Source organism: Aedes aegypti, chromosome 2 (assembly GCF_002204515.2).
Source record: "Aedes aegypti strain LVP_AGWG chromosome 2, AaegL5.0 Primary Assembly, whole genome shotgun sequence".
Taxonomy (NCBI): Eukaryota; Metazoa; Arthropoda; class Insecta; order Diptera; family Culicidae; genus Aedes; species Aedes aegypti.
This window is the reverse complement of record NC_035108.1, coordinates 461,606,548-461,627,889: the sequence shown is the minus strand read 5'-3', so window position 1 is coordinate 461,627,889 and position 21,342 is coordinate 461,606,548. Positions and strand designations below refer to the sequence as shown.

General features: G+C 42.7%; 1 protein-coding gene and 1 long non-coding RNA gene across 2 annotated transcripts; one reads left to right on the top strand and one right to left on the bottom strand.

Annotated features, from left to right (window-relative positions):
• Positions 1 to 7,642: 7,642 nt before the first annotated feature.
• On the top strand, positions 7,643 to 8,344 carry LOC110676107. The gene is made up of 3 exons (XR_002500075.1): positions 7,643 to 7,772; positions 7,830 to 7,975; positions 8,044 to 8,344. It is a non-coding gene; the product is annotated as an uncharacterized LOC110676107 (long non-coding RNA).
• A 4,162-nt stretch (positions 8,345 to 12,506) lies between these two features.
• On the bottom strand, positions 12,507 to 15,726 carry LOC110677208. Its single transcript, XM_021848195.1, has 4 exons — positions 15,131 to 15,726; positions 14,910 to 15,056; positions 14,756 to 14,851; positions 12,507 to 14,695 (listed from the first exon to the last, which is right to left on the bottom strand). Exons 1-4 carry the CDS (start codon positions 15,214 to 15,216, stop codon positions 13,303 to 13,305), a joined length of 1,722 nt encoding a protein of 573 aa, XP_021703887.1. The 5' UTR covers positions 15,217 to 15,726; the 3' UTR covers positions 12,507 to 13,302.
• Between the last annotated feature and the right edge of the window lie 5,616 nt (positions 15,727 to 21,342).

Sequence of the window (21,342 nt, the reverse complement as noted above, 5' to 3'; positions counted from 1 at the left end):
ATTTTCCCTATCTTTCGTCTCATTCTAACAATAATCATCAAAACTTTGTGGAAGCAAATCTCGAGTTTTAGTGAACCGATGAAGCTGAAAATTTATCGGGTTGTGCACTACATATATAGAATCATAATGATACATTTTCGCATCGATATATGGAGTGGTTTTTGGGATTTGCTTCCTGAAATGGATAGGATGATTATGATGACGTCCCGTGCGGCCATAAATTGGTCGTTTGTTGTTCTTCTGCTTCGTTGATGACGGTGATGATTAGTGATCCTTTATAAGAGAGATATGCGGAAGCTGACATTTCTGTCAAAGCGTGAGCCAATCGAGCAGCGAGAGCTGTCAAAGCGTGAGCCAAACGAACATGCGTTATGTTTGTTTTGAACTTTTCTTGAGGAGTAATGTAATCCACTTGAAATAATTTTGGTGAAAGTTGTTTTGCCTAGAGCAAAAAATCTGAAATATTTACTTCTTTTGAATGTTTTTCAATGCGATACTTAGTTGGTGATTTTTTCTGCTGTTTGTTAATTGGAAATGTAGCTCAAAGATCTATAACGAAACAAAATACACTTTTTAGCAATGAGAAAGTCATGTCCGTGTTACAATATTATTCTCGACGCCGAGCAAACTCAGCACTGCTGGTCTGTTGCCAAATCATTCCATTTTACTTCCGCTAATCTCTCATATAAAGGATCGCTAGTGATGATGGTCGCCGATGCCGTAGAGTAAGAGAGGGAGAACCGATGACCGCCTTTTATAGGCCACGGTTTCTCCATCTTGATGAAGTTGCCGGAAGAGCGGAACCACAGTAAACTCTGCAGTACCCTTTAATGTGGAAAAAATACCTGTTAACACTACCGCTTGGTACCACCCTAGTGGACGAACCCAACAGATCGACAAGTACTGCTGTCTGACGTACAAATGTCATGGATACTTTGGCGAACGCTGTCACTGTCAGCGTAGTTTAGCGAAGATTATAAATGCGGAAAAAAGAAGAATTACGTTTCGTTAGACAAAATCACATTTGAGTCAATCCAAGTTGAATTCGTTCATCCTAATTATATTTCGGTTAAATTGTTGAATTTGATTAATATTGTGTAGCACACGTGAGTAAACGTATTCTGAACATTAAATGCGAGGGTTACAGTGCTAGAAAATTATTCTTATAATTACAGGCCGGAATACATTAAGAATTCGTATGAAATTGTTCACCCGAATTGAAGTAATTGAAAACCATTTATGTAAGACACCATGTAATTAAAACTTGAAATTATTCTAATAAAACATATTTGCAGTTTTGAGCTGTACGACAAACTCGTCTGCTGCAAAAGGATTTCTAAATTTCGGTGTGAACAATTCTCAAAAATAAATGCGATGGCATCATCTAAGGAAAAGGAACATAACCCCGAAAGCACCGGGTATGATTGCGCGCTTTGCGAAAGACCGAATCATGCGGATAGCAATATGGTCAGCTGTGAGAAGTGTCAGAGTTGGTTCCACTTTATGTGCGCGGATGTGACTGCTGGCATTGAAAACCTCCCGTGGACGTGCAAGGAGTGTTTAAACACAGGTACTGCGGACAAATCTCAACACCGTGAAGCCACAGTCGTCGATGTCTCAGACGCGTCCGGCAAGGAGCCGGCCGATTCCCTTGATCCGAGGGTCGATAAAAGATCGACAATCAACGAGCAAGATCAGGATTCAGACCAGGAAGAAGCCGAAATGCAGCACCAAATAGAGCTGCGTCAAATGAGAGCCAAGTTCGAGCGCCAGCTCCAGAGGGAGAAAGAGAAGATGGTTCTAAAAATTCGCCTAGAGAGGGAAATGCTTCAAAGGAAGAAAGAGGCGGAAGCAGAATTTCACAAGATGCGTAACGAGATGTACAAGGAGTTCGAGGGTGTGATGGACCCATTCGTCCAGGAAGAGGGCGCTGTAGGAGGTACCTATGTGTCGAATCACGTACAGTTGGAAACGGATTTAGAAAAGGCGTGGAAGGAGAAGTTCAAATTTCCGGAACAGCAGGGCAAATCGGCCGATGATATCCGTGGAACTTTTCCGAAATCTTCTACACCCAAAAACGCTCCACTGCAACGGGATACTATCATCAACCGCCAATCAGCAATCGAAAATGTTCTGGAGGAATCGACACCGCTCAAGAATCCGCAAGTACCAACCGTTAAGATAGACAAGCCTGTCTTATCGCATCCACCGCATCCAGAATTGTCTGCAAATATTCCTCGAAACTCGGCCATATATCAGGCACCCATCTCAACGGCGAATATTGAGGTGCCCGCGACGTTCAACCCATGTGCGAATCAACAGGGGATTCCAAATCAGCATCAAGGAGAACCTGAACTGACCAAAGCTCAGATAGCGGCAAGAAAAGGTCCGTTTGCAAAGCTACCAGTTTTCACCGGTCGGCCAGAAGAGTGGCCGCTCTTCATAAGCAGCTTTAATAATGGCAATGCTGCATGCAACTGGACCGATCTTGAAAATCTCGGTAGACTACAAGAGAGTATCCGAGGGCCAGCTCTGGAAGCCGTAAGGAGCAGACTACTGTTGCCAGAATCGGTCCCACGAGTCATTGATACGCTTCGGCTTCTCTATGGCCGCCCGGAGCAACTGCTCCATTCACTTATGCTGAAAGCAAGGAAAGCGGATCCACCTCGGATCGATCGTTTGGGTACATTCATCCACTATGGCATGGTCGTTCAGCAATTGTGCGACCACCTAGTAGCATCGGGACTAATAGATCATCTTGTCAACCCCATGCTCATCACGGAACTGGTGGAAAAGCTACCGCCCAGTACGAAGATGGAGTGGGTTAGATATAAACGTCAACAACACGTTGTGGATTTGAGAACTTTTTCGGATTTCCTCTCGATAATCGTTTCGGAAGCTACCGAAGCAACGCTCTACACGGATTTCCACGTGGATGGTCGTCCTAACCGGGACAAGAAAGAAAAGAAATCGAAAGCTAAGGATCACGAAGGATTTCTCAATGCTCACATCGGCGTCCAACCTCCATCACAACGCTCTGCAAATCAACATAATATCGAACTCCAGCAAGCGATACGTAAACCGTGCCGTGGATGCAACAGCCTCGAGCATCGAACGCGTTCCTGTGAAGATTTCCAGAGGCTGACGTATAGCGATAGGCTAAAGATAACTGAAAAGTGGAAAATGTGTCAATTGTGCCTCAACGAGCACGGGCAAATACGTTGCCGATTCAAAGGTCACTGCAATGTAGGAGATTGCAAAGAGCGGCACCATCCCCTCCTTCATCCACCAAACCCTCCTATGGCTTTGTCGACAAACTGTCATGTGCACAACTCGGAACATCATCCAATCATTTTTAGGATGGTTCCAATTAAGTTGCACCATGAAGGGCGTACCCTTGACGTTGTCGCCTTTTTGGATGAAGGGTCTTCTTATTCGCTGATGGAAAGCGCCATTGCAGACCAACTGAAACTGAAAGGAGCCTGGGAACCCATTCTTGTCAAATGGACCGCGGGAATGAGTAGACTGGAACGGGACTCAAGGAGCGTTGACGTATCAATTTCGGCCACCGGGTCAAAGGAGAAATATCTGCTTCGAAATGTCCACACGGTTAAAGAGCTTCAACTCCCTGACCAAAGGATTCGTTTTGCTGAGGTGGCAGCTCGATTCAAGCATCTTTGTGGACTACCAGTAGCGGACTGTTTAAGTGGATCTCCAAAAGTGCTTATCGGTTTGAAACATTTGCATGTGTATGCACCGCTGGAGTCACGGATTGGAAATCCTGGTGAGCCAATAGCAGTTCGTACCAAACTTGGCTGGACCATATACGGCCCACAAGGCGGCGAAAACATGGCAACAGGGTTTGCTGGTCATCATACAGTCGGTGACATAACTGAACTAGATTTGCAAGAACTACTTCGAAGGCACTTTACATTGGAGGAAACCGGTTTAGACGTCAAAGTGCTGCCTGAATCAGCCGAAGATCGCAGAGCAAAGGAGCTACTGGAACAAACCACTATGCGGGTCGGCAAGCGCTTCGAAACGGGGCTTCTGTGGCGAAGCGATGACCCACAGCTACCAGATAGCTTCCCCATGGCGCTAAAACGCATGAAGAGCCTGGAGCGGAGATTGGAGAAAAATTCGGAGCTGAAACAGAATGTCGAGAGGCAAATTGAAGAATACCAATACAAAGGCTACGCTCACATCGCTACGAACACTGAGCTGATTGAAGCTGAACCGGGAAAGGTCTGGTATCTCCCTTTAAATGTGGTACTCAACCCAAAAAAGCCGGGCAAAGTCCGGCTTGTATGGGACGCAGCCGCGTCCGTTCAGGGAAAGTCGCTCAACTCCGAATTGCTCAAGGGGCCCGACCTTCTATCCAGTTTGCCGTCTGTGCTGTGTCCGTTCCGAGAACGTCCCGTCGCTTTCGGTGGCGATATAGCGGAAATGTATCACCAGCTGCGAATACGGTCAAGCGACAAGTCAGCACAAAGGTTTCTATATCGTCCGAACGCATCAGGTCCTCCCATAACCTACGTCATGGACGTCGCCACCTTTGGCGCAACCAGTTTACCCTGCTCCGCACAGTTTATTAAAAATCGAAACGCTCAGGACTACGCGGAGGAATATCCGGACGCTGTGGATGCAATAATTAATAAACATTACGTGGACGATTATTTAGATTCCACGTTCACTGTGAGCGAGGCTATCAGACGAGCAGAGGAGGTTACATACATCCACTCCAATGCCGGTTTTCACATCCGAAATTGGGTGTCCAACAGTGAAGAATTCCAACAACACTTCGGTAGAAAACCGGAGAACCACATCGTTCATTTCGCTAGCGACAAGTCTAGCAACACTAGTATGGAAAGAATTCTTGGTATGTCTTGGAATACAGTAAAGGATGTCTTTGTGTGTACTACGGCTCTGCGCAACGATCTTCAAGTATATTTGACCGAAAGTAAGCTGCCCACCAAACGAGTATTGTTGAGCGTTGTCATGAGTTTTTTTGACCCGCTCGGCCTGTGGGCGCCTTTCACCGTGCTCGGAAAAATCATCGTTCAAGATCTTTGGAGAAATGGTTGTTCGTGGGACGAGATAATTGATGAGCACTCCGCGAAGAAGTGGTACCGTTGGATTGCACTACTGCCAAGTCTTCAAGCTATGGAAATTCCGCGATGTTACTTCGCCGACGTGAAGGCATCAGACTACCAGGACCTCGAATTACACGTGTTTGCAGATGCAAGCGAAGAAGCTTATGGATGTGTCGCTTATTTTCGTGTATTGGTAAAAGGAGAACCGAGAGTGGCACTGGTTTCAGCAAAATCGAAGGTAGCTCCGTTGCAATACATGTCCATACCGAGAATGGAACTCCTTGCTGCGGTACTTGGAGCCAGATTAGCCGCCTTTGTGAAGTCGAACCACTCTGTACAGGTGCAAAGAGTGTTCTACCATATCGATTCAGCTACAGTACTTTCATGGATCCGCTCCGACCATAGGAAGTACAAACAGTTTGTCGCATATCGCATCGGGGAAATTTTGAGCATCACCAATCCAAAGCAATGGAGCTGGGTGGCTACGAAGCACAATATAGCCGATGTTTTAACGAAATGGGGAAAAAATGGACCACCGTTGGCGACGGAAAGCGAATGGGTACAAGGCCCTGACATTCTTTATCGATTAGATCAAGAGTACTCTCAACGAGATTTGCCACCCCCTGGCGTAGTAGAAGAACTGCGAGCATATCATCTGTTCCACGAAGTTTCGTTTCACAAGGCTCTAATAGACACCACGCGATTCTCGCGTTGGACCATATTGGTAAGAAGCATGGCCTGTGTGTTTCGTTTCATTTCTAATTGTCACAAAAGGATGAAGAAACAGCCAATAGAAACACTGCAAGCCTCGCCTAAGTTGGTGAAGTTGCTAAAACGAACGTTTCCATCAATCAAATCACCTCTCAAGCGCGAAGAATACCAGATGGCGGAAAACTTTCTATGGAAAGCAGCACAGCAAGAAGGATTCCCCGACGAAATGAAAACGCTATTGAAGAACAACAGACTACCTCAATCGAAATTGCACCTTATTGAACGCTCCAGCCCACTCTATAGATTGGCTCCATTTCTAGATGCGAATGGTGTGATCCGGATGGAAGGCCGTGCAGCTCACGCGGATTTCATCCCTTTCGAGCAGCGTTTCCCAATTGTACTACCAAAGGGCCACGACGTTACATCGAAACTACTACTACACTATCATGCAAAATTCGGTCACGCCAACCGTGAGATGGTAGTGAACGAGCTGCGACAGCGTTTCTATGTTCAAAATATTCGCGCGGCTGTTTTGCAGGTGATTAAGGACTGTACTTGGTGCAAAATACATAAATGTATTCCTGTGGCGCCTAGAATGGCTCCTTTACCGGTGCAGCGTCTAACCCCCCAAATACGGCCATTTAGTTATGTAGGAGTTGACTACTTCGGCCCAGTAGTCGTCACTGTAGGACGTCGCTCAGAAAAAAGATGGGTGTGTCTATTCACATGCCTTGTGACTCGGGCGATCCATATGGAAATAGCCTATAGCTTGAGCAGCCAATCATGCGCCATGGCAATCAGACGTTTCATTTGCAGAAGGGGCACTCCGTTGGAGATTTTTTCCGACAACGGAACTAATTTTCAAGCTGCGAGTAAGGAGTTCATCCAGGAAATTCGTTGCATAGAAATGGAATGTGCGGACATCTTTACCGACGCTAGGACTCGTTGGAACTTTAACCCCCCAGCAGCACCACACATGGGTGGTGTATGGGAACGGTTAGTGAGGTCGGCAAAGGAGGCACTAAAGGCTTTACACAATGGCGGCAAATTAAGTGACGAGATATTGTTGACGATATTATCAGAAGCCGAGGACATGGTGAATTCTCGTCCGTTAACATACGTGCCACAAGAATCTGCAGACTGCGAAGCCCTCACGCCGAATCATTTTCTTCGTGGTTTGCCTGCCGGAGAGCGTGAAGAGGCTAATTTGCCAACAAGTTCTGCCGAAGCGTTGCGGGACAGCTATAAACGATCTCAAGAGCTGGCAGACATGTTATGGAAAAGATGGCTGAAGGAATACATCCCAACAATCAACCATCGCACCAAATGGCTTGCTGAACAAGAACCTATCGCAGAAGGAGAGCTGGTCTATATTACTGATGGGAACAACCGTAGGACCTGGATCCGGGGTATAGTAGAAAAGGTGATACGAGGGACTGATGGAAGAATTCGACGTGCGCTAGTTAGAACGTCTAAGCACAGAGAACAGACATTCATGCAAGTACTTTTCTCATCAGAAACCATGTGTAAGAATTTGAACGAAAAAACGTTGGTACACTACCGCCATCTATTGCAGACTACCCAAGTTGAGCTTATCATTGTTCCCAAACCATATTTTTTCCCATAAGATATGTGACCACTGGCTGCACTGCTGTCAAATAAATCAAAACAAAACATCTGTGTCGGTTTCGGCAGAGTTTATGAATGGAGAGTTGCGCGAAGAGTGAAACCAAATCTACCTATCGAACTGTCAAACCGTCTACCTATCGAGCAGGCCAGCAAAACAGATAGGGGCTATTTTCGAAGACGAAGAAGAACAACCATTCAAAGAAGTCTCTTCGCGCAACTCTCCATTCATAGACTCTGGGTTTCGGTTGATAGCTGCAAAATTTTCGATGAGATTGAAAATGTTTCAGATTACCGTAATAAACAACGTAAAATTATCATTATTTTCGCCAAGAAATGAAGGTATGTATAAATACTAAGGATATAACAATATAGCTATAAGATTCTTTTCTTTTTCAGCCAGCTAATAGTGCTAAATTTTGCTGCCTTGCTGCTCTACGTTTCTCTGTTGCGAACCGATCGCCGTACGCAATATCGTAGGGGTGATTACCTGGGTCATTTAAGTATCGACGGATTCACGGTCTTACAAAAAACTATTTATCCAGGTAAGTCCTTTTTTCCATTTAGTATTATCATTAGAAGCAATCTTCTAGATGCTGTAACAATTTTACAGAAAGTTCCCACTGATGAAAAGACAAATAACAGCACGTTCCAGGAAGTGCTAGCCAAAACATTTCATTGGACCAAGGCGAAGTGTCGATCGATAAATCCATCCTTTTTTTGCTCGCCGGCAGTCTCTGGCATCGGAATTCGCTCCAGCTACTAAGCTTGCTCAAGCATTTCACACCCAAAGCAGGAAAGGGAAAGTTTCCGGTACAGGGAAATGAGTAGTTAGGCAGATTTATCATCCATATTGCTAGTGTACCCAGAGTTGAAGAACACCTTCAGGAAATAATGGCCCATTGATTCATCCAGCTGGATTTGTGTAGGTAGAATAATGCCAAGAAAACCCCCCAAGCTAAAGATAATTTTGGAAGTGGCCAAGTAGTTCGTTACCCTACTGTTTCGCGTTGGGGAACGAGAACCAAATGTTGTGGGTGGAGTACCATCAGTGCACCAGTATCCGCTCATGTTCCAGTAGCCCGCTCACACTGAAAAAAGGTAAGTTTACACAAAGGTAATTTGAAAACTATAACCGCTATACGGTTCAAATCGACAAGTTGAATCACACTATGGACATATTTTTGTGTATTTACTCAAATTAACTTACTTTTTTAACTCGTGAGCGGGCTACTGGAACATGAGCGGATTCTGGTACGTTGACGGTATTTCATTTTCATTTTCATTTTGCAGCGTTTGGTGGGGCAATGAGAGCGCAAGTCAGTCCAAAGCCGGGGGAAGGGATAGGTAATGGCCGTAATAGTCTATGCGGACCACTTGAACACCATCGGAAAGGATAAGAAGGGTTGGGTAGGGTATAGGGAATGGAGAAGACTTGACACAGTAATGCGATTAATGCTGCAAAATGTAAATGTGCTGAAAGCAATTTAATTTGAGTTTTGAAGTTAGATTTGACTTATTAAAATTCCAAATAGATCGGCCATTGTACAAGTAAGAAAGAATATGCTGATCGCTTTCTAGAAATTTTATAAACAACAAAATAATAACAATATGAGAGTGATGCTAAGGGCTGCTGATGGCACAATGCGACGCTTTAGGAGATTTTGATACTGATTGAAAATTACTATACAGAGCGCAGTTCAATCGATGGTGATAACTTTACAAACTTTATCTGTTTTTGCACTGATTGACGATGCTGATTTATATAAAAATATTTGATATTATTAGTTCATTTGTTTGTGTGATCTAAGTGTTAATAATGGAAAAAAATTACATACCCTTTATAATAATACTTCCCTGATCAGAAATATTATATTTTGAGCACCCTTTTCGAAGCTATTCTATCCAGGTATCCATGTACTGCTTTCAATCCTGAAATTATTCTTATTTTGCATGCTCATGCATTATATTAGTGATGATCATAATCATGCAACAGATAAGAAGGAGAGAAAAAGAGAATATAGGAACAGTGATTAGTAATGAGTTAATTATGTAGTTTTGTTAGAATTATAAACAATTAAACAGTAGTAATGAATAGCTTTTAAAATGACTTTGCAGCATAGCTGAGCCTTTCGGATCGTAAGACCGATGTATAAAAATAGTTTGTTTCGAAATTGTCCGCGTGGTCTTCTAGTGCCCCTATTAGATAAGAATCAGTCATAGACATACATACCGAATGCTCGCCATGACCCTATGACCAACATTTGTATATGTATAGCCTTAGCTGATGTGGCTTTTCTAATAGGTAGTTCTTTCACTCATTGATTGTCTTCAAAACCTTGTCAAGTATAGAAAATTGATTTTATTTCATTTATTACTACATTGAAGCTACATTGTTCTTATTATGTATTAGGTATTATTTTATGTTTTTATCACTATTGATATTATCAAGGCCAAAATTCCCAGTGAGTGAAGAATTTTATAGTACTAGAACACCATAGAAGATCGCTAAACATTACCTAATCATGGAACGGCTTTTTGCTCTATTATTTTAGGTAGATGCTATTGATCTCCCTTTGCTCCTATCCGCAACCCGGTGCACGCGCCCTGTTGGTTTTCGAAAACCTCGTAGAAGATTACAAACCGTCAATGGCATTCCTAATTACTACCCCACATTGCACATTCAAGGGTCTGATTGTGCTCCTAACCTACCCTCAGTTGGTAATCTTCTCGCCAGTTTGAAATTATATTTTCCCGAAGTAATTTTGATGAGTGATAGCCTAGTGCAGCCCAACTGCATAGTACAGTAGTTTAACCAGAATTTTTAGGTCAGAAGATAAAATCTAAATTTTGTAATAAAAAGGTTGCCATTGCTTTGAAATTCACCCAACATCTAATCAAAACTACTAACAACAGCGATCAATTATCAAAATTCATCGCTCCCTGGAAAATATAATCCCAAGCCCAGGGGATTCTGGTACGTTGACGGTATTAAGGTGAAACATTTTGGCATTTGAGTTTATGATGAATTGAACTTGTAGAGTCACTGTCGATCATCTAGTTCGTTACGATTCGTTTGAACAAGAAAACTATGGTGAAGCCATTCAATAATTTAAATTGTTTCACATTCCGGAAGGCAGCATTCATTTACTCTCCGTAAAGCTTTTCGCATTAAAATTTTCGAAATTATGTATGAGTCGTAATGTTTGAGCCTACCCCCTTCCCCTTAAAGCGTTACGTAATTTGTGGACAGCGGCCAACTTTCCTCAGCCTTACGCTTGGTTTCGACAGGGTAGTTAAGTTGAAGCAAGTGAGACGATTCACTTGGCTAGAACAAAGATGAACAAGTTAAGTTTTCTTGTTTTACCTGACACAAGATATTTCAACTCAGATACTTCAAATGTATTGTTCGTCGCAGTTGGCCTATATGTTCTTAAGTCCAATACTGATAATTGTATGTCATGATCTAGAAAACGCCGCCAGCTAAGCTTCCAATACAATTTAAATAATAACCATATTTATGAGTTGCATAAAGTATAACAAATGTATTTCATCACTGTTCTGGGAGATTCATACGTACGGCTTTCCTATTACGTTTTCGATAACGTTTGTTATTTTCAGCTATTTTTTGCTGAACCCGTACATCGCGAAGAAAGCCTTGGATTAATGTATTAAAGATGATATCTACAAGTTTATGAAAGCAGGATTCACAGGCTCCATAATCAAACGATTCATACTTCAGATATGCTTTCAAACGAGTCTTCACGTTCCGTCTGTTTTGGTATAAAAATCTTTTAAATTTCTGCTTGAAACAGAGAAAAGCAAGTATTCCAATATTGTACAAGCAGCTGTTAGGAATAGTCACATTTTTCGAAGCACATGAAGCCTTCAATTTGATAAATGAATAATCCTCATTTTGGAGACATTCATCATCTTGTTCCGCCGTTAGCTTCTGCTTGCATTTCTTGTGCGGCAGCTTGCTTGCCGCTGCACCAATTACATACACCAATGCATTTAGCTCTTTTTTCAACGCTTCGAATGGTGACTCCAAGTCAAGAGCTTCATAATCGTAATTACATGGTTCATACGTATTGGGTTGCAAATCATCCACGTCGTTTTCCTCGAGTAACGGCCTTGCTGAATCGTGCTGACAGTTCGTTCCTTCACCAAAACCTTTTTCTAAAGCGGCGATCATGGCGTATTTGAAAGCACTGCCAAACTGGAATGCGTTTGGAGCATCGTTGAAACCACACCGCCTTCTTATTTCAGAAAAAAAGTTCTCCAGGCAGTCTTGGCAAAGCACGTTCGTGCATAGATATGAACACAAGTATTCATTTCGTAATACTTCCCATAGCCATCGCAGAGCTTTTATATTGCTAATCCAACCTTTGAGGAACGGCGGTCGTTTTTGGCATGCTTTTAAGTACGTAGATTCTTTACGCGCCTAAGAAGATAAAAATTTCATAGACCATATAAGATTATGTGATTATGTGATGTTAGGAAAAAATATAAAAAATAAAATTTACCTTCTCATAGTCTAAGCAAGAACTCTTGGTAAAATACATGTCTTCCAAAATAGACTCCACTTTATCTAGATACTGGAAATGACCAGAACCTGTTGTTATCGGAGTTCTGTTAATCTGTAAATATGTTTTGTTCTATCAGTTATTATGGTATACTCAGATATTAGTTTTTATCACACAATACAATACAACACAGAATTTTGGATTGAACTTTTTGTTGAATCTCTTTTTTAAATTAGTTTTTTTGACACATGTTTTGCAATCTTCTCTCAATGGCTCATTTGAAAAAATAATCTTATTTTATATGTTTTGTTATTACAAAATATTATTTTTTCGAATTTTGTTTAAGGTACCGTGAGTCAAGTGAGTAATGGAAATCGTGGAATGCTTATAGTCTGAATGAAAGAATTACCTCAAGAGCGGAGATATCGTGTACTGAATGCACACCATATGCAAAAAGTATAGAAGCCGTCCACAAATTACGTTACGGTCTATGGGGAGGGGGAGGCTCAAGCGTTACGGCTCATAATTAATACAAAGTGAGTCACAGTGGGGTCGGGGGGTTGGTCGAAGTTGTCATTTTTGTCGTTACGTAATAAATGGACGCTTCCATATGGTGGAGAACATTGCTTAATGTTACTTGAGATAGTTATGTGAAAGTCTGCTGTATGAATTCAATTAAAAATCTAAATATGGTTGACACAAGGGTTAACTGAAATATATTTACCTTCCCAACTGAAGCCGAGAATTTTTCTTTTGAATTGAATACGTCGAACAATTTATCAAACATCTCGATGAAGTCTGCTGTGTCCAGTGCTTTATCTGAAAGTTCACCTGTTGAAGCATAATGACGCATGCCGACTGCACAAGATTCGCTGAGAGTGCGGGCTGATAAAGCAACATTCATTGCTGCAAATGGCGGGAGGTCGATACACTTTTTCTGGAGTTTTGGAACAAGTCGCAACGTCGAGGATATGTCCGCGTCATACAGATTTCGAATATGTTTATAGGAAGCGATTTTCTTCTCAAATACAGCATTGTGTTTGAAAATGCAGTTCCGTGTGTTTTTCAGCAAATGTGGGGTGTCATACATGATTAGTATTTCCCGGTCATCTATAGTTATTCTGGGGGGATCTGCCGATGATTGATGCTCGTGAACCATTTTTACATTTGTGCTACATTGATCCATGGTTATAATTAGTGGATTCAATCCACACTTAGCGACAGCTCGGACAGACTCCTCTAATAACTTGTATAGGCCAAAGCTTCCAAGGCTGTTGTGGGCTAAATAATATCCGATTGGCTACAATAAGCAATAGTTTTTGAAATTTAAAAACAAAAATAACAATTTAGCTTACCTGCTTGAAGTTCATATACATTCCTGACGCCATAACAACAACTGCCTCTGTAGCCAGAACGCTAGGATCATTCTTCTCGATACGCCTTCTGATTCCATCATCAGGGAATCCATGAAAAATATCGGCCTTTGCGCTGTATGCAAGATCCTTTTTAATGGACATGCCATCGCACGTTATTGTTACGATTTTATTCTTTTTATGCTTTATTTCTCGAACTTTTCTTTTAACGGCACTGAGAAGTGATGAGTTAATTCCAGGCTGTATACGCACGTGCTTGTTGTGCTTGTATACTGAACTTTTATGTGGAAGTGTGATGTGTTTAGAATTTCGGACATACCTGTATGCCCGGGGCCCGCTTAAATATGTACCAGCTGCGAATTTCATCGTGCTAGCATTATATCTCCTTCCTTTTGGCTTACGAGTCGAATTTTTTAGAAAATCAAAAATAACTGGGTTTTTTCTTGCTTGTGCGCCTAAAACTTCATTCTCACTTCTCTGCTTACGTGCAGATTTTAGCTCCTTCTTAAGAATTTTATTTTCTTTTTTGGCTTTTAAAGCACTTTTGAGACGTCGTTGCCCTGCTTGTTGTGAAACGAATAGTTTTCGTTTAACGTGTTTCAGCTTTTCTTTCATGGATTTTATTAAAGCGCCTTGCACCTTAACCTGCGTTTTATAACTTTCAGAGTGAGTTACAGAAGAAAAATCTAATAAACTTATTAGTCGAGTATCAGAAGTTGCCGGATCGGCTGAATTGTTCAACTGGACATGATTTTCTTCTTCCGGCCGGCTACCGCTATGGAGTGGGTTTGACGACAAAATTGGTGAATCGTTTTTGTTCGAATGTGTTCGTAATGTGTATGTCGAATTTGGCGCTCCTTTGAAATGCAGATCATTCGCATGATATTGTGTGTCACTCAATGGGGGTATGCGAGTACTGAAGTCATGGTCAACCTGTAGGTTACCTGTGCTGAGGGTTTGGTGCATCGAAGTTTTGAAGTCATCCGACAAGTTATCTATCTGAAGTTCTGCAGTACCATTACGTGTGGGCTGCCTTTGATGAGCGCTGGTCGATGGTATTATTTCCGGATTATCGGTACTGAAAACGTTTACTATTGACGAATCGCTCAGCCACGGCTCAATCGTGAGTGACCGATTGCACCGGGGGCTATGATCTGTTGTCGGATCATCAACTGATTTCGCTATAGAAAGATGATGTTCCCTTGTACTCATTGAATCGTCGAGCCATTCAATCTGATAACTGTCTTCTGATTGAGAACAACTGTTCAGAGTAGTGGATATTTTAGCATGCCGCTCCCACTCCGCATAGTCCAAGTCGTCTTCTATGAACTCTACAGGTTCTTCTTCCGTGTACTGAAAAGATGAACTAAGGCAAAATATGGAGTTACAAGAAAAGAATAGAGTAAACACACACGCCTGAACTTACCCTGTTGCGGTACATGCAAGAGATTCTTCAAGATATTCCTCGTTGTATTTACTTGATGTATTGGGACACATGAAAGGCAGTGCATTGGGAATAAGCCTGTTTGAAAATTTCAATAAAATAATAAAATAATCAACAATGATACCGTTTCATTTACCCTTTCTCTTTCCTAGTAGGTTCCTTGAATGCATTCAAGGGAAAGTGATCCGAGCATAGTCGTTTATTTCTGAATGCTTGCGGTCCTTCGGATGCAAACTTTTCGGTAGCTTCAAATGAATTACAGCGTTCCACCCAGGCAAAGCACCTAAATGCAAACAATATAGCATATAGGTAGAGATAGATCATTATTTACATTTGAAATAGAAATGATAAACTTACATTGCTCTATCAACTGGAAACTGATGAAATGATACTCCGGTTCCTTGTTGGTTGCCGCACCAGTAAAACTCACATTTTCTACCCATTTTCTTTATGAAAAAATCAATGATCAAGGATGAAAATGGGAAAATCCTTAGTTTTCAACGATAATCTGCATGCAGCAGATATACAACATCTGCTTTGCAAAAATTAAAATACTTTCTGTTTACAGGTTATGTCGCTGTTTTGTTTGTGAAGTTGATAAACGTCAAACGTCAGTATTATGGAACACTAGCGCCGCCTACCTGAAACATAACTACCTACATTTGAAATGACCGTTTCAAATCTTTACACATTCACCAGAAAAAAGATGAACGTCTGTTCTCTGTGCTCGAAGTCAGATTGGCTTCTTGCTAGCGGAGTTTGTTTTTGTTCGTTTTCGCACTGATCGGGTATCATTCGGCTGAATTTTTACGACACTGATTACAGGATACTTTCCCGGTGCATGAGATCGCCAGTAGCAGCTGCCCCGTTTACCAACCTAGTAACATCAAAATTAATCAGTCAATTATGCTTTCGCAAATAAACAATGATTTATTGTAACTGTTTAAATTAATAAAAATAATTAATATATTAAAATTTCTTTAGTTGATTATTTTATATACGAAAAAAATAATAGAATTAAATTGAATTTTCATATTCGAAAAAGAGTAAATTTTACTCTGTTTGCCAAAATATATACTGCTTCGCGACTAAAAATGGGTGAACCAACGTGCGAAGTTCGATTTTTGACCAACTTCGCCGCGTCGCAACTCGATTCTCAATAGTGCGCATAATGCACACGGCGGAGGGCATAGATGCGCACTATAGCGAAGTGACTCGCGACGCGGCGAAGTTGGTCAAAAATCGAACTTCGCACGTTGGTTCACCCATTTTTAGTCGCGAAGCAGTATATGTTTTGGATAATGGGTAAAATTCACTCGTTGATCTGACGTACAAGCCGTTTACTCTTTAAAGAGTACAGGCCCTTTACTCTTTTTATGAGTTAAACTAATTTCTCTCATAAAGGGTACTTTTTTACCCATTAAAGAGTACTTTGGTCTTACAGTGCGCATAATTTCGAAGGGAGCCATGTTCAGAAGCCATAGTTTTTCTATGCTGTCAGATTGCCCGCACTAAAGTATAGATGGCGTCACAATACTTTCTTCGCACTATATTCATGTGCGAACACTAATTTTTGCGATTTTGTCACACCCCTTGCTTCAAACTTAAATTTTGAGTGTATTTTGTTTTCCGTAATCCTTTCGAAATCAAGACCAACAATTGAAAAGGCCTAAAGTCCAAAATGTAAACAAATCGGTTTTCTGCTGATTTCAATGTATAAGAGCCTATTCTTACTAAAACATACAATAGTCATTTAAAAATATGCATAAAAGTTGAAAAAATAACTTTTTTCTAAAAGGTTTTCCATCTCATTTTCCGCTAACCAGGATATTCATCGCAAATGCGGCCTTTTCTCAAAAAGGCCTCATTTCTATATCTGACGGAAACTGAGTTGAGGCCTGTTAAACAAACATCAAAATTGCAAAGTAGATTGCGAAAAACTTTCCAAATTCACTAAGTAGATGCAGGTTATACTACGGAGCGACTGCTCCTTGTATTATTTTATACAGTGGTTGTCTAAACGGCGAACATTATCGGGTTCCTGTAGACTGATGTATTTTGTATCATACTACCTAATAATACCTGTGTCAGCCTGTCTGTACTTCACAAATTATCAACAAAAACACGATTTGGTTTCAATTGCATGAAAAATAACGTTCAATTGCAATATTATTTCAATTGAACCAATATTTCCATACATTTTCTCGACGACAAACTCGCGTAGCACATACATATGGCGACCACTCGTACTCCGTCAAAGCGCAAAGCGATGTTATTAGAGAGTGCTTTGGCTAATGCTCAGAGAGATTCTCAGTAGAATAGAAACAGCACCTGGGAGTTTTAGCACACAAAAAAAGATGGGTGCAACACAGTTCATATTGCATCTGCACGTCTCTTTCAAATTGAACGTGCTGTCTTCCAATAGCGAGTGCTTCACCGAAAGAATTTTGAGTCGCATCCTATCCCTGTACATAATGTTCATGGTTCAATCAATCACAAATTTAATCGACCGCGCGAATCTTCTCTTGCTGTAGGGATCTCCATGTACTTTATTTCACCACTTAACACTCTTCTACACTTCAAATTTCTTATTTTATCATCAATTTTGAATGATTTTCAAAAGGCCACAACAGAAGATGGTGAAAAAACAAGCCACAACTAGAAGGCCTCAACACATTTTAGAGTAAACAAAGGCGTCAACTCACAGGCCTCATCAGCATCAGCCGGCGTCTATGGGCACATATATGAAAAAGGCTGTACAGCTTTTGGTGAAATAAAAGCCTCATTTCCTTTGACTCGTTTTTTAGCAGGATTTTTTGCTAAAATGATAGTAATGAATATGTTGTGTTTCGGGATCAGCCGAAATAGTGAAAAACGTGGTTTTGACTAACTTAACCAGAGCTAATTTTATTACGTCTTCACTAATCTACGGTTAACGGCAAAAGAGACCGAGTTATGCTCGGGCAACGCGCAGGTTGCTATGATTTGAAATCTGTTGCTAATGGTAACGATTCGAAATTCAAATTTTGCACGGTGTGCTGCGATCACACCTAACATCTCCCCCCTTAGTTCAGGTAGTACGGCTCGAATCTCGCTGGTAGCCGTACGATGCGCCTCGGTCGGTTGTTGTTGTTATTGACAGTCGGTTGCGGTGCTGGTTCATCTTCGAGATCGGACTCCGAAAAGTATTCGGAATCGCCAGACTCTGGTGCGGATACTGCTGGGCTACCTGGTTGTTGGGCTGGACGACGGATCGGAGCGGTGTCGGATAGTCCAAACTCGTCCACGAAAATGGATAGCGGCGAAGGACCATCTATTCGCACTGGATCACCTGAGCGCTTCTTGAGTTGGTTCGTGTGTGCCCGGATCAATCGTTGCTTATCCACCAGGTAAACATTATAATTAACGTTCCCGATGCGCTCGATGACAGTGGCTGCTTCCCAATGCCAGGCGTTTCCTAGATGCACCTGTGCATAAACACAGTCACCGGGTTGAAAACTCTTCGCAATTGCACCATGCTTCCTATTAAACGATGCATTTTATTTTTCAGTTTTCTTCGATGGCGGATTGCGGCACTCCGGCTGTGGAAGCAAGAGCGATGAAATCGTTCGGATGGGCCTGCCGAACATTACTTCTGCCGGAGATTTTCCGTCGAGGTCGGAGTCGTACGGTATACTTGCAAAAACGTTTGCAGTGCGCTGTCGAGAGTTTCTCCCCCCGAACGAATTTTTCGAAGGCTCCTCTTGACCGTGTCTACGAAGCGTTCCGCTAATCCGTTTGATTGCGGATGGTATGGTGCTGTCCGAAGATGCTGTATTCCATGACCTTGGCAGAACGTCTGGAATTCGTGACTGACGAACTGGGGACCGTTGTCCGACACGATGGTTTCCGGTATGCCAAAGGTAGCGAAGGATTCGGAAAGCAGTCTCACAGTGGTACTGGCTGTTGTAGTCCTGGTTGCGAAAACCTCCGTCCATTTCTAAAACGGATCCACCACGACCAACAGATACGTTCCATCGACAGGACCGGCGTAGTCGATGTGGATTCTCGACCATGGCTTTGACGGTGCAGGCCACGACTCGAGTGTCGTTTTGATTGGTGCTTTTCCGGCCACGCAACAAGGATTGCAGTTGCGGACGAAATCCTCGATTTGGTCGTCCATACTAGGCCAGTACACGAAACTGCGAGCGATTGCCTTCATGCGAACCACACCAGGGTGGCCCCGATGAAATTGCCTCAGGATTTTCCTCTGGAACTGATGAGGCACTACCACACGGTCGTGTAGCATCACGCAGCCATTAACGATGCTAAGCGAATCTCGCCGATTGAAATACGGCAGGACATCAGGGTTGGTGACCGACTTGGAATCTCGCGGCCAACCTTCATCGATGAACTTTGCCACCGATTGCAAAACGCTGTTCTTCTTCGTTGCGTCTTGTAACTCTGTGAAAGAGACTGGAAGTTTGTCTAGCGAGTCGTTAACTATACTCACCAGATCATCTTCCAGGTTGATTGCTGCTACGACGTATTCCTCTTCCGTCCGAGTGGTCCGATCGATCAGCCGAGACAGCATGTCGGCACAACCGAAATCGTTGGTGGAAATGTGCTGGATGTCGAAATCGTAGTTGAGCATTATCAACGCCCATCGCTGCAGTCGGTTGGCGGTGTGCAACGGAATGCCCTTCTTCGAACCGAAGATTGCCAAGAGCGGTTTGTGATCCGTTTGCAGCGTGAAGTGGCGTCCCAAAAGGAATTTATGGAACTTCGTCACCGCGTAGACCAGAGCCAGTGCTTCCTTCTCCGGTTGTCCATAACCTTGCTCGGCGGGTGAGAGCGAACGAGAAGCATGCTGAACTGCCTTGATTTTGCCATCCGGGAATTTATGCAGTATCACCGCACCAATGCCGGTGTTGGAGGCATCTGCTGCAACGATGATAGGTAGTGTCGGATCGTAGTGCGTCAACAATAGTTCCGACTGCAGAATCGCCTTGAATTTTTCGAACGCTTGCTGGCATTCGACGTTCCACTGCCACTTGACATCCTTCTTCAGTAGCTGGTCCATTGGGTGGCGAAGCTCGTGGATGTTGCGCACAAATCTGCCGTAGAAATTAACGGCACCGAGAAACGAGCGAAGTTCGGTCACGTTGGTTGGAGCTGGGATGTTGGCGATGGCTCAAAGCTTCTCTGGATCCGGACGAATACCATGGCGATCCACGATATGGCCCAGGTAACCAAGCTCGGTTTGGAAAAACTTGCACTTTTCCGCCTTGACGTGGAACCCGTACTGCTCCAGCCGAATCAGCAGTTTGCTGAGTGACTCTGCGTGTGCCTCCCAGGTGGGACCGAAGACTATGACGTCATCGATGAAGGATCGAATGCCTGGGATGTCGGCAATCATGCCGTCGATCAGCCGTTGGAATGCTCCTGGCGCGGATTTCACCCCTGGAGCGAGGCGGTTGAATTGGAACAGCCCCTTGTGCGTGTTGATGGTTAGTATGGAAGCGTTTGTTGAAAACGGACGTCGGTGTGCCGAAAATTTTTTTCAGCGTGGCTACCGTTTCGTCAAACTGGATGTCTCTGGGAAGCTGGGGCAGGATGTAATTCACATAGCGGCTGTGTGAAGCATGATCCAACTTCCGCAGGAGAAGACGTACCTTGGCCGCGTCGTCGAGATTCCGAGCGTCGTTGTCGAAAAGGTCCGAATAACGTGCAAACCACTTTTCAAATGTGATGCCGTTTTCGGGGTCAAACACAAACTCGCTGATGTTGGTGGAGAGCGACTCTAGAATTTTCTCCTGGTTGATCGGCGTCGGCGTGGCCAATCGTTGGAGTAGTTCAGCCATTTGCAGGATCGCTTGCTGCATTTCCCCACCGTTTGCGTTGATCGAATTTGTCGCCATTTCCGTTTCCGCGTATGCTGGAGCTCGTTGCGTAGGGCAGTCTTCTTCACTTTTTACCTCGTCGCCAAAAATTGTTGTGTTTCGGGATCAGCTGAAATAGTGAAAAACGTGGTTTTGACTAACTTAACCAGAGCTAATTTTATTACGTCTTCACTAATCTACGGTTAACGGCAAAAGAGACCGAGTTATGCTCGGGCAACGCGCAGGTTGCTATGATTTGAAATCTGTTGCTAATGGTAACGATTCGAAATTCAAATTTTGCACGGTGTGCTGCGATCACACCTAACAGAATATTCATACACACTAAGAAAATATCACCGATTCCGGTAAATTTATTACCGAAATATAAACCGCTGAGCGTTCGGTAGTGCTTTCGGTAATGTTAAGAATTACCGAACAACCAGTAATTTGAATCCAAACTCAGCTGTCAAAATAATTACAAACTGTTCGCGAATTATTACCGAATGAATTGTTAAAATAATTACCGAACGCTTTGATCATATGAGCTGGCAGTAGATATCGAATAGGATGATTGAGAAGCAGAATTTATACTGATATTAAATTAAACAATCCCTATTTTGTATTCTTCTAGACATGTTTATTTTTTCATGAATTCAATTCCACTGGAATAAAATAATGGTAATGTATACATGAGTTTTGCTCCTGTGA